This window comes from Lutjanus erythropterus, chromosome 6, assembly GCF_056507025.1.
Source record: "Lutjanus erythropterus isolate fLutEry1 chromosome 6, fLutEry1.hap2, whole genome shotgun sequence".
In the NCBI taxonomy this organism is placed as follows: domain Eukaryota; kingdom Metazoa; phylum Chordata; class Actinopteri; order Lutjaniformes; family Lutjanidae; genus Lutjanus; species Lutjanus erythropterus.
In genome coordinates, this window is record NC_139322.1 from 21,245,950 (window position 1) to 21,262,266 (window position 16,317).

At 39.3% G+C, this 16,317-nt stretch overlaps 2 protein-coding genes across 2 annotated transcripts; both read right to left on the reverse strand.

Annotated features, from left to right (window-relative positions):
• Window positions 1-2,712: 2,712 nt before the first annotated feature.
• slc25a55b (solute carrier family 25 member 55b) lies at window positions 2,713-5,699 on the reverse strand. The gene is made up of 9 exons (XM_084721144.1): window positions 5,540-5,699; window positions 4,938-5,063; window positions 4,455-4,510; window positions 3,999-4,089; window positions 3,799-3,917; window positions 3,495-3,690; window positions 3,249-3,406; window positions 3,037-3,112; window positions 2,713-2,943 (listed from the first exon to the last, which is right to left on the reverse strand). The coding sequence occupies exons 1-9, from the start codon at window positions 5,560-5,562 to the stop codon at window positions 2,784-2,786; spliced, it is 1,005 nt and encodes a 334-aa protein (XP_084577270.1). The 5' UTR covers window positions 5,563-5,699; the 3' UTR covers window positions 2,713-2,783.
• Window positions 5,700-8,825: 3,126 nt separating this feature from the next.
• Window positions 8,826-10,764, reverse strand: LOC146325246 (follitropin subunit beta-like). Its single transcript, XM_084721145.1, has 2 exons — window positions 10,519-10,764; window positions 8,826-9,243 (listed from the first exon to the last, which is right to left on the reverse strand). The coding sequence occupies exons 1-2, from the start codon at window positions 10,678-10,680 to the stop codon at window positions 8,974-8,976; spliced, it is 432 nt and encodes a 143-aa protein (XP_084577271.1). The 5' UTR covers window positions 10,681-10,764; the 3' UTR covers window positions 8,826-8,973.
• Window positions 10,765-16,317: the final 5,553 nt, after the last annotated feature.

A 16,317-nucleotide genomic window follows, 5' to 3' on the forward strand; every position in this document is an offset into this window, starting at 1 on the left:
TAGCACAGAAGACATCTCTTGATTGTGTATCAGCAGCAGCTTCCACCATCATACACACAGACTTAGTCACATACTCTGCTTGCTGCATAGTTTCAGGACCTGAAAATATACCAGTAAGTCTACCTCAGCCTCAGTCTCTCAACCTCCACACCTTGTCAAAGGTCATTTATAGAGGCTGACACTCTCATCAGAGCTCAAGGGCACAGGTTTCATTTTGACACTGGGGGGACACATTAAATGGGGGTCCTCCCCCAGGAAATCTTGAGTGTCAAATACTTGATTTCCTGCAATCTGTTGATTTGTTTATATACCAATTTTTTTTTACCTTTTCTGTATTAATTTATACGGGAAATGTCATGAAAAATACAAAATTCAGACATCAGGTGAAAACTCTACATATATATAAAATGGCACATAAGACAGTATATTGAGGGGGACCGGAACCCTTTTTTCGTTTATGATATAAAAATTAATCCCCTCAGCAAACATTTATCACAGTTAAATATAGCAATGTATACCGTAGTTGTAGTTATAAATTTAGAAGGAAACAGGTGATCCCCAGGAAAACCGATACTAATTGGCTGTAGTGTATAAATATACAGTATGAGGACTACTGCACTAGAGATATGAGTGAGTTATATTTAGCAAAGCACGGCTTTAATGCAGCTCGTGAAGAATAAAAGTGACCCATGTAGCCATTTAAGACAATTATGCTTTAGAGACACTTTTAAACAGACACATTTTCTACATTGTGAAGTGATATCTTTTATATTTATACCCGACTGATTGTATTTGATATCCCCCGCGATGAAGTAGGTTGACAGGTTTAGTCACAGGAGTTTCATGTCAGTTTCATCTTTCTGCACTTGAGCTAAGAGCACAGCTGAATATTTAGTTGAGTGGATAGTTATGTGTGCGATGCAGCAGAGACTTTAGGACTACCCAGGGTAGAGTTACCCCAACACTGCAGCATGAGCATTTTTACTGCCACAACCGTATCCATGCCAGTGATGCATGTGTAGGGGAGTACGGTAACATCTTTCAAGCTTGCATCAGAAAAAGTATTAATACAGCCCAGACTCAACTTGCTGCCATTTCCAACAACCCTATGTGGGAATATATGAATGAGTTCCATCTTTATTTACCGCACATTATGGTTAACAGTCAAACACCACAAGTAAACATTGCATTTAAAAATATTTATTCAGCATTATAAATCTGTATTTACATGCATAATTCCAAAATGAACTTGAAAATAAATAATCTTCTCAACTGGCTGAAATACTTTCAAAATGTTGAAATGTTAAAACTGATTTCAATTTGTGTTCAACTTGCTCAGTCTGAGAAAATTAAAAAAAAAAACAAAAAAAAAACAGGATAAATATTTACATTGGTAAAATTACTAAAAGTACTGTGACCCATGAAATTTATAAGAAGAGAGTGTGCAACCCAGCACTGCACTCTGCTCTGCTTCTAAATGCCTAACATGGTACATTCAGGCAAGTTCTTGGATCTTTGACTAACAAGAAAAGCTGACCAGTCACAGAAAAACCACATCTGTCGTGAGGATGTGGCCATAATTAGGTCATGTTGCTCTGATATCAGAAGACTTGGTCCCAAAAGCACAGCAAATTCCATCAACGGAGTCTTGTCCACCCATCTAGTTTACCACCATCAAACATTTCCTTCGCCACAAACAAGCAGTTTTCCAAAGTCAACTGCAGAAGGCCTTGTTGAGCCGTTCAGCTGCGCAGTTCAAGCTTGCGTGTTATATACACCGAGTTGTGTACGCTGCCACCGAAAGATTCACAGTGCCCAATAGAAAATCCAAGCAACTAAACCACATTTGCACTTAACAATAAACACCAGAAAGCATCTATGCTCGGCTGAAGTGTCGTGACCAGCTATAAAAAGCAGCGTTGATGAGGACTGAGCAATTCAGAAGCACGGGAAGTCATTCCTTGTGACAGAAAGTAATACAACATGGGAACCCTGTTTGGCATCCCAGCAGAAAGGCCGCCCAACTGTCATTCATAACCTATGACCCCTTCAGTTTTCCGGGGTTGGTCTTTTCCCCAACCAGGTTATTTAGAGGACAAGTGACAATGATCTTCAGAGGGATGTTACTTTCCTAATTATATCTGCTTTAAAAACAAACACACTATATACAAAAACATGGATAAACATCCATGGCCCAGTTTCACATGTAACCCTTTAAAACAGGATTGAAGCTATTCAAGTAAAGTTTCAGTACTCTGCCTGTGTCATTACTCAGTAGATGCTACCTTGCACAGTAAGGTCTCTTCGCAATACCATGTACTAGCAATCACCTAGTAGTTACCAAGATGGGATGTACAGGTTAGAGTTACAGTGAAGGGTAATTTACATGTAGCACATTTAGTGATAGGGGCTAATTCTATACAACCAGGAGCAAAGGTTTGGTGCCACAGAGTAGTGTCCTGTTTGATCTGAGTTAAATACAGTTTGGATTATGAAGTCCTTTTGTAAGGGAAGCAATTATTTTCTTCTAATAAGATCAACTGGAGTCCATATAGAGAGACAAGTTTTAAACCCCAGTCTCCTAAGAGACAGTCATGCTAAAGGCAAATTTTGAAACCATTTTGATTTGAAATGGCCTCTTTTTGGTCCCTTTAGCGTTTTATTCTGAAAGCCTCAATAATAAAGAAGGTACACAGTAGATAGAGAGCTGGGTCCATGGCTGTGTCCAGGGCATAGCTGCCTGTCATTTAATGAGGCGGCAGAAAAACTAGGAAACAGCTCATTTATGCAGAGTAAATGTTGTAGGGAGTGTATCCCAGCAGGAACTCTCCAACCCCTACAAAGTACACAACCTGGGCAATGCCAAAGAGTGGGGCAATGACCAGGGCGCGGCAGCTGGCCCCCTTGAGGAACGCTCCGGGACCCTCCTTTTTGAGGATCTTTCTGCAAGGGAAAAGAGAGCGCAGGGTTAGCACGCTAACTGATGTCATTCATGTAAGGGGAAAAGCATGTTTGATGACTGTATGTGTAATTTACCTGACACAGTCCACCACTCCATTGTAGGTTTCCTCATTAGCTCCCTTTTTGAGTGATTGTAGCCTTGTCTTTACCACTGCACAAGACATACACAACTTATTTAAGCTGAGCATTTACAAATCTGTGACACAACATAAAATTTTAGTTAAAAATACTACTGATGTTCAGCTCCCAGTACCCAAAACATTGACAAGATCTGCATGGTCACTCACCATCACAAGGGCTGACAGCCACAGCAGCGGTGCATCCAGCCAAGCAGCCAGACATGAAGGACCAATAGAATGGCACAGATGGGTCTTCAGGTGACCGCTGGCCGAGCTGGTGCAGGTGTGCAAACAGAGGGAAGTACACGACAGAGAATGGGATATCCCTGAAAGGAAAACAAACAAACATGCTTGGCGCGTTAAGAGACTGTTGACCGAAGACAGAAAACCTGTAAGCATCAGCTCCCATCTCACCTCATCAGTGTGGCTCCGAGTCCTTTGTACAGTCCCGTGACTCCTTTGGTCTTCAGCAGCTCTCTGGTGATCTGTGTGGCGGACATTCGCATGACTTGAGGTGCAGGGCTGGTGTTGTAGGAACGGCTCAGAACGGCACTAGTCCCCCCCATCTTCAGAGCCGTTACCACACTGGGCATCACCCTCTGCTGGGCCGCTGACAGATACAGGAAACATATTCTAAGTTCACCAGAGCGTAAAAAGTAACACTCCAAAGCAATATTTATTAATGGCAACTTATTCTGCTGATTTTTGTTTTAATTACCTAGCCTGCCAGCATCCTGCATCTGGATCTTGAGCATCTCCATGGGTGTGGTGATAATGACCTGGCACATTCCTGCACAGCATCCTGCCAGCATCTCCTTGAACACTGTCAGCCTACCACTGAAGACACATGGACGGGGTTAAAAACAAAGTTTGACTTTCAAGTACAGTGTCTCTGTCTTTTTCAGCGCTACAACTCACCCGTCTTTGCTCAACTGGTGGCGGAAGAAGTCATTAGCAGCTAGTTTGATGGCCTTCTCAGGGGTTACAAGAGTGAGATTTACTGCAGCACCTGTAATAAAAACCATTGACAAACTTAGTTCTAATGAAACGTAAAACTACTGAACCACACACAGGCAGTTTGATAGCATATCTTGTATAGCAGAGATTAACTAAATAAACTGAAAAAATAACATGAAGCTCAAACAAAACTAAAAACAAGCCTAATTACAGGGAATGTGATCCCAGCACAGAGGATAAAAAATGAAGATACTTAAATAAGAAAAGCTTCTTCATTTTAAAATCTGGTTAACTTGGTAGGTCTGATTTAAACCACAGGTCAATCAAAGTATATCACAGATGATACCGAGGATATTCTATTCAAGGAGACTACTCAACTGGCACATAGAGGAGGGAGGCGAGTGTGACTAGTCTTACCTCTGTACATGCCAAAGTAGCCTTCGGATTTAACTGTCTTTATCAGGCAATCCATCCTGAAGGGGGAAAAAAGACAGTTAGCAAATTGATTACAGGAAAACACTAAGTGCTGACCCAATCATAATTAAGGGAGTGTAACACAATACAACCAGAGCTTGGAAATGCAAAAGTTGTCATTGGAAGAGCCTTCATAAAAGGAGAAGGTTATCAAATTATGGTCTGCTAAAATAGGTTGAGTGCACTCACAAAAACTTGGGTCCTACAGCCTTTGTTGAGCTCAGTTTGTCAAAATTAATACTTAAGAATAAATCTACACTGTCAGAGTAACTGTAACGTGACTTAGGGTATCATTGAAAGGTGATGATGAATAGGTTGACAAAGAACTTACATGGTAAGTTTACAACTTCAAATCAATAGCAAAGGCAGGTTTTTGAAAGGGGGATTGAAACAAACTTTCAGTGATCTTTTCTTTGTGGTTCTTACATGTTTCTGTAGAGTTGCTGCCCGTTGCGTTGGTTCTGCAGGCGGGTCTTGGCCAGGTCGATTGGGAACACACAGGTGACTCCTACCATGCCTGCAATCCCTCCATTGATCAGTTTGGCTGGGAGGCTGTTTGAGGATCAGTCAAACCAGATATGCACATTACAATCGGTCACTTTCTCATCCCATTTTTAAAAGCTGAAACTGTTGAAACTCAACTGAAGCAGTACAAGAGCTGGTTATCTAAAGTGTAAGATCGAATTTACAGTCTGCGTAATAAAGTGTCCTGTATGTGTGGCATTAGTGTTGCAACAGAACTGGGTGCAGAGTGATGGCTACTGGGAATCTGGTCATCCAAAAATAACTTGTCGACAGAGTAAATCAAACATACACATATGTGCAGGAGGCAGTACATATCCTGAGGCTTCTATGGTTTGCCAAGTCATATTAGAGAACCAACAGATGGCAAACTAAAACTGTTTACTATATAAAATTAATTGGATTAAACAAATCAAAGCATGCTTTATCCCCCTTCTGTTCTCTGAGCAGGCCACATCTTGTATCATGCTAGAGGTATCCTTCTGATGGACAGAGCAGGTTCATACCTAATCTGTTGTTGCTGGGCCATGGTTCTTGGTTGTTGTTGTGTTGTGCAGAAGTTGGTCAGCAGCACGATGGAGGAGGCCGCAGAGGGAGAGCAGGCTGAGAGTCCCTGAGAGACACTGAGCAAGGCGAGAGAAGAAAGAAGCTCAGGGTTATATATATAGAGAGGCAAGTCCAGCCCTGCAGATCCGGAGATTAATGCTACATTACTCCCCACCCACTGCACTGCCAGCCAAGAAATGGAGCCAGGGTCAGTCATCACTCTACCGAAATCAAACCACAATCCAAACAGATTTACACCTGCTTAACATGTGAGGATCCAGTGGCAAACAGGTCCTCTGTCCAAAGACTAGCAAAACTTTATACTCTTATGGAGCAGGTAAAATCAAACAAAAATCCACGAATCATTGCTTAAAAAAAATCTATTATCTTATTACATTTGTAACAGTCTGATATGTTGGATTAAGAGACTCAAACAGCGCAAATATGCTTAATTTAACTCGTATAGACAGTGGTGTAATGTAACTGCCCACATTTTTACTGTAAGTATAGTTCAAGGTACTTGTACTTAACTTGAGTATTTCCATTTTATACTCTTGCTGCACTACATCTCAGAGGCAAATACTGTATTTAAACCCCATTAAATTTGTCTTGGGAGGGCGATATGTTTTATAAATTTTTAGCCCATTTCCTGAGTTATGACGTCTATATCTCAAAATACACAGTTTCTCTAAAATAACATATCAGTAGGGCTGAGCAACATGGACAAAATCAATACACAACATTTTTGACCAAATACCGTAATACTGCAACAATATTGTAGGGATGACTATTTGTGCTTTCACCAATAACACAATTATATTTTTAATAAATTTCAATCAGAAATGTGTTTATAATGACTAATTGAGTAAAGACAAATAATCAAACAGCTAGAGCAATTCAGCAAATTACATCACTTTACAGTAACATAGCCTTTAACGCCAGGAAAAGGCAATTTCATGACAAAACAAAATCCAAAATCCAAGACAATTTCTAGACTCAAATCACGATAGATTTAATATATTATGTTGCCCAACCCTGACTTATCTGACAGCTTTATTTACTAGTTAATTTCCTTTGTGTCCAATGAATATTGAAAGTTTGTTATAAACTGAAGGATGGAGTGTTCCTTTCTGAGTTGAGAAAATTCTCCTGCTTTTTAAACTAAATAAACTATTTAAAACCCTCTTGGGTAAGCTGGAAAAAACTGAAAAAGCTGAAAACAGGGTTGTTTTTCTGAGCTCATGAAAAGTTACACAGTTACACAGAATGCTGCCTGTAAAGTTATAAAGTCACTAAAATGAGCTAAACCTTAAAGTCTACAGCAGCAGAATGCAGCAGTGTTATGACTCCAAAACGTCATATGTAATGTTAAGACACTGACAGGGACCACTGTACTGCATAATGAGTACTTTTTCTTTGATACTTTTAATACATTTTAGGGGTAATATTTACATACTTTTACTTAAGCAAGGTTTTGAAATGCAGCACTTTTACTTGCAGTGAATTTTCACTGTGGCATTAGTACTTTCAGTTGAGTAAAGGGTCTGAGTACTTCTTTCACCTCTGTGTGTGTAGATATTAGTTTGCACACTCTGGGAAAGCACCCCTAGTGGTAATTCTATATTCTCTGATGAAAAAAAAAAAAAAGACACAACATTCGACCAAATGTTGATTTCCACCAACAGTTTCTGCTGTCACCTCCACATCTAAAACAAATTACCCCATTTAAAACTATGGGGCCATTAGTTCAGGTAATAGCCAGTAAAGACTTTTGGAAATAAAGCTGAAACTTCTGCAGGAGACCGAGTCTGCTGTTGGCCAAAATGTACACATTCTGCACACCCTGCTACTTAAACAGTTTACTTCGTGGATACACTATGCTGACAGTGGTGTCTCGTTAAAGCATGCATGAGAAGAACCATACCTTGAAATAAGGATTTAATGCTGCAGTTATAAAGTTATAGCGCTGACTCCCCCTCCACGCCTCTGCTGCAGGTCCAATGAATGAATGAACGGTAGGAGCGTGAAGGTTCCTGCTGCGGCTCAGGGCGTTTCAGACCTGACTTCTTCTTAGCCAATAGACTTCCTTTGTAAAGTGGGCTGGACCGACGGGTCTCAGCAAATCCATTAAACCAGGTGAGCATGATGCAACACTTTCTTGACATTGTCTCATTGCATTGATGAGACATTTTTCACAGACTTGTCAAACGCAACTAATCAGGTCACATTAATAAAGGGCGTCTTTCAGTTACGTTTTGGTGCTTTGCTTATGGTTAACTGACACCCTAACTGCACACAAGGTACACCTGTGTCCACTATAAGTATGCTATGCAGTGGTGGAAAGTAACTAAGTACCTTTACTCACATATACTGGTCACATACTTGTCGTTTAGAGTATTGTTTTGCTATTTACTCATCTATTAATTTCAGAGGCAAATATTTTACTTTTTACAACATTTTTGGTAACCTCATTTACTTGTTACTTTGCATATTCTGATTGCTAATACAAAAGGTAGTCAATAGATTATTTAAATAGATTGAGATAAAACTTAATTGAATCTCATAAATCACAAATCAAACACGAGCTGACTGAGTTTCACAGCCACCATAGTCTCTCCTACACACTTGAGTTGAACCTGAGACGGGGTGTTTGCAATTTTAAAACTCACTGCTAGATGCTAAATCCTACACACTGGTCCTTTAAGCAGTGTTTCCACTCAAATTTCCTGGCAAACTGGTTTGCGTCTGCAGAATTTTAAAAATGGTGGCTGGAAAAAAAAAATGCTGCAAGCACTCAACCATCCAGAAATGTTCAGCCCAGCAAGCCCCACCCCCAAAGTTCCTGTACTTTTGGAAAGCACTACTTCAAGCGGGGGGGATTTTTGGGGGGAAAGAAATGTCCCAGGAACTTAATTTAGATCCTGGTCCATGGGGTAGGAAGGCAATGAATTAGGATTAGGTTCATCGTCCATGAAGAAAGTTTTTGCAGTAAGAACACAGTTTTAGGCTACTGATATTTTGGAGCCATTGTCAGAGCCATAGATTCTAACTTAAATAACAAAATCTGAGTGCTTCCTCCATCGCTGTAAGTATGTACAGTATTTGTGTTTTGTCAGTGCAGAAATGAGACTTTATTTAACTAATATGGAAATGCACTTATCATGCACTTATTTATCTCCATGTATACATTGTGATTTCTTTTATTTACATACACAATACAACTCACAGTAGAGCTATGATGCTCATCAGTGTTTTATTGCAATAACAAACAAGAGAAACCGACATGACAGCTGAGGAGCTGAGATGCACTACAATAATATCAACCAGCAGAAACTTACTGGTCCATCAGCTGTATCTTTTGCTATGCATGTGAAATGCTTGTATTAATATATCATCAGGTTCCTGGAGTGGGCTGGTTCTGGCTCTTCACCCTGCCGAGGGTCGAGGTACAATGGTCGTAAGAGATTCGCCTGGTGCGGACACAGTGGTGTGTGCGTGTGTCACAGCGCCTACAGCTGCACCTGTGGGCTGCAGGGTAATAGAGCTGTGTGTTGACATCCTGAGAGCAGCCAGGTACACAAGTGGCTCCATAGACCAGGGAGACAGGCACACAGCTACGCTGAATCAGGAACATCCTCCCGAACCGTCCCCTCAAATTGGTGTCCTGACAGAGGGGAGACAGGCGGGGTTAAGCCGTTATCTCACTTCTTGAGTAGGGATGCGTCTTGCTCACACCAACCCAAATTGGTGCAAAAAAATATACATACATATTTGCTTTCACTTTAAAAAACTTTAACTTAAAAATTTAAGTTGACTGAATTTGAAAAGAGAAATTAAGATAATTTTGGAATGATTCAAGACAAATAAACTTGCTATAAATTTAGTTGTGCTTTAGAAAAGAGAATTAGCAGCTGCTGTTGGGGCTACTTTGTTCCTACATCAGTACAAAAACAATGTGTGAAACTGCTCTAAGTGAATTGTGTAAAGTTGTTTACTGACTGAATTCAATACTAAACCTCATCATGGCTCACAGTGTTTTTATTACTGTGAAAACAAGCAACCATGACTTATCTTATCTCACTAGTGACAAGTTCTCATCATTAATGATTTAAGACTTCAAGTTAGAGGAACTCATGTTTATACATTGAAAATAAAAACTAGAAAGTTTAAGGTTATTAATTAATTGAGGAAAAAAATCTTTTGTATTTACATTAAATTAATGAGAAAAGATTTGTTAAATCCACTAAATTCCTGTATGATTTTTATAACATGGCCAAATAATGTCTGAAAAAACAACTCCATGTCACTTTAACAATTTATCCAATCGAGGTGTGATTTTCTTTTCATCCACATATAACCAGGTGGTAAAGAAAACAAACAAAAAGATATATAAATATATGTCGGCGCTGTCAGAAACTTTCCCACTACAGCAGTCTTGCTGTATGTGTTGCTTTTGCACAGCGGGGGCTCTATCCTAGTTTCACCACTTCCTGGCGCTTGCTGGGAGGTCAGAGCGCTCGGGGAGAACACACAAAGTACATAACGAGCTGCTTTGCTGGGAACAGCTGATGTCGCCGTTAGTGAGAACATTAATGAATAATCCATATTGCTTAAGAGTTATTTATAAAGTTCCTTACAAAGGTTTCTTGTTTTTTTTTTTACTTTTATTCCAAAGATAAGGGAGATGACAAAATGGAATTTGGTCTGAACATAATGAGCTTCCAACTGATCAAAATCATTTCTGCTGAATCAAAAATAGTTTGTTGTAGTAAGCTTGCCATAGCAAACATAACTGTCTCATGGCCACGTAAACGTCACTGCATCACACACTTCTTTAATAAATATTCCTCCCTTTGCACATTACTAAACAAAATGCTGAGAAGAAGAGGTTCCATGAAAAGCGTGAGAGAGAGGGTGTGTAGCAGTTGTTACCTCTCACCTGGGTGTAACAGTAGCCACTGCAGATAGTCGTGTTGACCGCCACACACTGGGCACAGTCCTGCCTCTCAATCCATAAGGTGTAATTCTTCACCATGCAGGCGTGCACCGTCCAACCCGTTAGCATACACAGCAGCATGCATTTCTGCACTAACATAGGCATGCTTAAAGTGCAGAATGGCAACGATATGCGTTTAATCGTAAAGAATTTGTAGGGGATATTATTTAAATTATCCAAGAAATCTGTCCTTTTCAAATTAGATTATCTTTTCTTTCATTCATCCTCTCATTGTCCACTCAGTTCCACAACTGTTCTCCTCCTGTTCTCCTCTGTGAATATCTGAAAGTATTGAGGATGTCGATCCTCTTTTATGGAGATCCACCCAACTGCCCCAGTAGACCTACAGCACCACTACAGAAATCACATGTCAGCGGTCTTGTGTGGTCTCCATAAGTGGTCTCAAAACACACATGTGCACATGGATTGAGAGATTATGTGGGTCTGTTTAGTGTGTGTGTGTGTGCGTGTGTGTGTGTGTGTGTGTGTGTGTGTGTGTGTGTGTGTGTGTGTGTGTGTGAATGTCCTGTGTTAATGTTGATAGGTCATAGTGAGTGATACGAGCTCAACCATTTGTCATGCATTGTGCATCATGTTGGTGTTACAACTTAATTAAATTTGATAATTAATAGTGATCTCATTCAGGTGATGCTGGGTCAGAAGAAAATGTTATGTCCTCCTTATATAAGCCTTTAATGCTCCCATTATTCCCATTAAGAACTTGATTGGTTGTATATTTTGCCACTATTTTATGCTTCTGACCTGGCCCCTGTGTCTGTAATTCTGTTTTTGCTTCATATTTGTCATGTTGGGTCACAAATCCATCAGATAATTACAACAAAGTAGGTCATGGACAGTTCACCAGTTATCTGCCATGACAGAGATCCAGCTTTTTTAAACAAGTGGATTATTATTTCTGTGTGGTTCATGAAGCTATTTTAGATAGAGAAGGCAATTTCTGCAGAAACTGTGAATGCTGGATGTTGAAATGCTGACACTAAACTGTATTGTTGGCTTTAAAAGTATAATACTGATATTGTATTGAAATGTGAAAAAATAATGTTTGAATGTTGTTTATGGTTTAAAGTATGAATGAGTAGATGAAAACGGTAGCTTATCAATATGTGTGACTTACTCCCACCTCTGTCGCCCTGGGTTCTGATCTGACCTTGGCCCATGCTACACGCTTACACCAAGTTTCATGAAAATCTGCCCTGTAGCTTTTCTGTACTTCTGCTGAGAGACAAACAAACAAACTGATGCATAGACATGAACTCTTTGCTGTGGGACTCTATAAATGTTGTAAAGAAGGTTTGTTGTGCTGTCCTCCAATCCACAGCTGTTCATTCATGATTAGACCCACTATAAGGACAGATCATATGATTGGCCTTCTGTTCAACCCTTTCCTTGTTTCCCTTATCATCATGATGTGAAATGACGTTTGAGATTTTAATTCTGCGGCTCTGTGCTTCAGATCACACTGGATGGGTAACTCTACACGCCCCGATAAGGCCCTGGAACTGGGTCAGATAGGAACATGAACCCCTTTTATCGGTTTATCGGGGCCATGACCCAGCAGTGACCCCAGGTCAACAAGTCATTTTCAGACTTCCAGTTTGCTAAAGAAATCTTTCACTGACAGTTTTATTTGATTTGAATTCATTACTGCAACACCTCAGAAGTGTACAATGAAATAAATTAAAAAAAACATCCACTATTTACCTTTATTTTTGTGTAAAATTGGAGTTTCTCTGCTCAACCTGACTGAACCATCTATAGCTCTCAGCTGAATTGTGTTTTCTTTGTCTTTCTGATCACAAACTTACGTCAATATCATCAATTTAATGGTACTCCATAATATATTTGTTGAAGTTATTAAATCAGCTTGATGTTTTAACCAGTTTTTCAAAATTTTAATAAAGATAATGACGTAATTCATTGTGACACTGCTTCCACTCACAATTAGCTAAATCAAATTTGGGCCTAACAGAGTTTGTGGTCTCTTGAGTCTGCAACCTGACTATGGTGTCAGTTTTCTTGTGTTTAAAGCAAACCCACAGAAGTAAATGGAGATGAAATCTGTATCGTGGTGCAAATAATATCAAATTTTGTATGTTGAGAGAGAGAAACCAAGCAGGGACACAGTTTAATTTCTCCTTTACTTTTCCTTTACCTTTCATGCTGGAAAACATCAGTGTTGTCATTGGTCTTTCTAATAGCTCAGAGATCAGTCTTTGTCCCATATGCTCCCTACTGTGACGCCATTTGACCAGTAGATGGCAGACAAACATAATGTCACATTTTGTTCTCAATCATGATTGGGATGCTATGTAGATGCATTTTTTTTGTTGTCATTAGTTACTTTCCACAAGCACCAGTAAACTGAACGGTATAACTCGCCTGAGCAGAAATGTTCATTAACACTCTCTGAGCCTGAGGAGATCTCATTAAAATTCAAAACTAAAAAGCTCAACATGTCAGGTGTAAATAAACACATCGAGACGTAACAGCTGGCAAGTAATCATATAAAAGATCACATTTCACATTTTAGAAATGACTTCTTAATCACTGAGTAGTTCCCAACCTCAGGGTCAGGACCCAGCTTGGGGTTGAAGATAAATCAGCAGGGTCAAGTGATGATTAAAGGGATAAGACTCAAATATGTGTATATTTAAGTAATGCATGTTCAAATCTTTTTTTTTTTTTTTTTTTCGTCTGATACTGAATTATTTCACCCCTGTAGGCTCTAGTATGTTGACAGGCGTGTTGATAGGTCGATGTCATCATTGTTCTGGGCATTCTACTTTGTAAATACATTTGATTGGCATTTTGCTTTATGTTCCTAAACATGTTTCATGAAAATATTTCAGGCCGTACACTAATAGATCTATAAAAAAAATTCTTTAAGCAAAAAAGATGTCCAAGATTTGAATGAAACAATCTTTTTCATTTATTTTTTCATTCAATTATTTACTCACCTATTTTTTTTGTCTCCTGCTCCTCAGCCAGCCTGAGTCAACAACTGCTGGTCTGCAGATCAAACTGCCCATCCTTAGTAAGAGTAAAAATCATTGACAATGGAGTTGGCAAGTGGCCATTTGGGCACTTTTCTTTCGGGGCTGAATGCCTATGTGGATATTTGGGAGGCCACTTTCAAAGATTATTGCAAGCTACCAATTATTTCCTACTGGAAGAAAGTGGAGTACAGCAAAACTACCTTGATCAGGCAACCTTAGGGAGAAATCTAGTTTGGTCAACTAAAATTTCTGTAACGATCCATCCAGCTGGGGACTATGTCTCCCTGTTGCTTTATGTCCCCACTTCTTTGAGTTTTGCAGGTCCAAAAATGATCAAATTGATAATGTAGATGCAGTCAGTCAGTCAGCATATCAGTCAGCAAAGGAGAATGGTAGGGTTAAAAAAAAAAAAAACATTACTTTCCTTTTTTTTTTTACCCCAAATTGTTTGTAGTTGTAGTTGTTAACTATGCCAAAATGTAATTTAAGTACTTGAATTAGTTTGAAATATGGATGTAGTTGAACTACCAACAAGCTCAAGGAAATTGAGGTTAAATTAGTTTAATTTTTATATCAGTGTGGACATTTAGCTAATTTTGTCATAGTGATGCTGAATTATTTATGTTTAAAAACAATGAAAAAGTGGGGGGAGAGTAGTCTGAATTGGGTTCTGGAGCGGTGCTCCACCTCACACATCGCACTCATCCGCCAGCCGCGAGCGATTCCAAGTCAGCGAGCGTCACATCCGCCGGTGGAGCTGAGAAACTGCTCCGCCAAGCTTCTCCTGTGAGAACTGCTCGCATTGACCCATATTTTCTGTTCACTCGCTCACCCGCATCAGGTGATACCCTGCAAGGGTAACTATTGGCTCTTGTCTCAGACCTTCCCCGAGGTGATTGGTGGAGTGACGAGCACTCAGCATGTGACCTCTACAATGAGCTTCCGCCCACGTGAGCTAAAATGGCGATCGTGGCGTATAAATGCTGCACTATATTTACGTGTTGTCTGTGTTATGGTGCAAATAATACGTAAAATCATTATAATACCAAATATCATATTTTTGACACTGAATCTGTCGGTGGCAGAAAAGCCCAGCCTGGACATTTTATATGGTTTTTGTTTTGTCTTTTTCCCATTTTAGGTATTTTATGTGAACAGAGACATGACGCCCGTGGCATTCTGGGAAACAGGAGCGTTTTCATTGGTCTCTTTCTAATCTGCAACATGTTTGCATATAAGTTGTTTTTAGTATCTTTCCAAAACTAAAACCCGTCTTAATGTTGCTCGGGGACTGGAGAGAAGTTGCTTTATTTCACATTGAGTCAACCTTTATTTCAATAAAAACAGATATATTAGGATTATAATTTTCTATGGAAAACTACAGATGGACCGTGAAGGAACGGTTTGAGGTTTCCTCGTGATATTTGTGGTAAAGTACTCAGATTTTTTACTTAGGCATTAGTAAAAATGGCAGTGTCAAAATACGACTAAATATGCAGAATGGCCCATTTCAGAATAAACATGTACAAAAACTGTATATTATACCATAGAATTGTAAGTATTGATGCATTAATATTTACATTAATTTAATGTTCTAGCTGGTAAGAGTGAGGGTTATTTTTTTTACAATATACTCTGCTGGATATCTTGTGAATTTCACCAAGGGCTCAGTAAGTTTTTATCTTCATCCATAATAATACATCTTAATTTACTGTTGATTATATTTTATAAACCTGAATCTGCAAACTAACTCCAGTAGTAACTAAATGTACTAAATAAATAGTGGAGTAAAACGTATAATATTGTCCTTTAAATTAGAGTTGAGCAGAATAGAAGCATAAATTCGAAATACCACAGTACCACAAAAGTACCATAGAATTGTACTTGAATAAATGTTCTTAGTTCCTTGTAAACTCAACATCCACATTATGATGCACATAATCACTCTAACTTTATACATATAGCTTGAGTTATAGGTGGGAATCCTATAAAGTGGGTGGGAAAAGGGGGAAATAACACCTGCCCCATATCAACATTTACTGCTTCATTCAGCCGGTTTCATGCTCCCTGTTATTACTCCATTTGACCAGTAGATGGCAGACAAACACAATCTCCACACTTTGGTTCTCAGTCATCGTTGGGATGCTGTATGCATGCATCTCATAATGTCATCAGCTTGTTTTTAAGCAGCTGTAAACTGAACAGTATAACTCACCTGAGCAGAAATGTTTAATAACACTGTCAGAGCCCGAAGAAATCTCATTAAAACTCCAAAAGCTGAATGTGACAGGTGCAAAATGAACACGCAGCCAGATGTCACAGCTGGCGGGGGAAATGCAGCCGGTCCTCAGCCTACAGGTAACGTATTCAGTGTCCTTTCATATGAAGGAATTCAGGCTGAATTGCCATTAAACAGCATGGCTTTGTGAACACATGTACACAGATAGATGGCAGTGAACATCCTGCTTTCTTGGTCATATAATAAGTGGCCAAAACAAGGTCCTTTTCACATAGAGAGACAATAGCAAAAAAAAAAGAGCGTGATGTACATGTTGTTTGACAGAAGAAAGAATTGTTGTAGGAGAACTGGTAGACTGTCAAACTCTCCAATGAATGAAATTAGAAAGAAAAAACAAAAAAAACATCACAGCCAGTTATTTGCTTGTCGCTTACAGGATTCTTCTCACACCAGCTGATAACACTGATATTTGTTCTACCTGCCAGT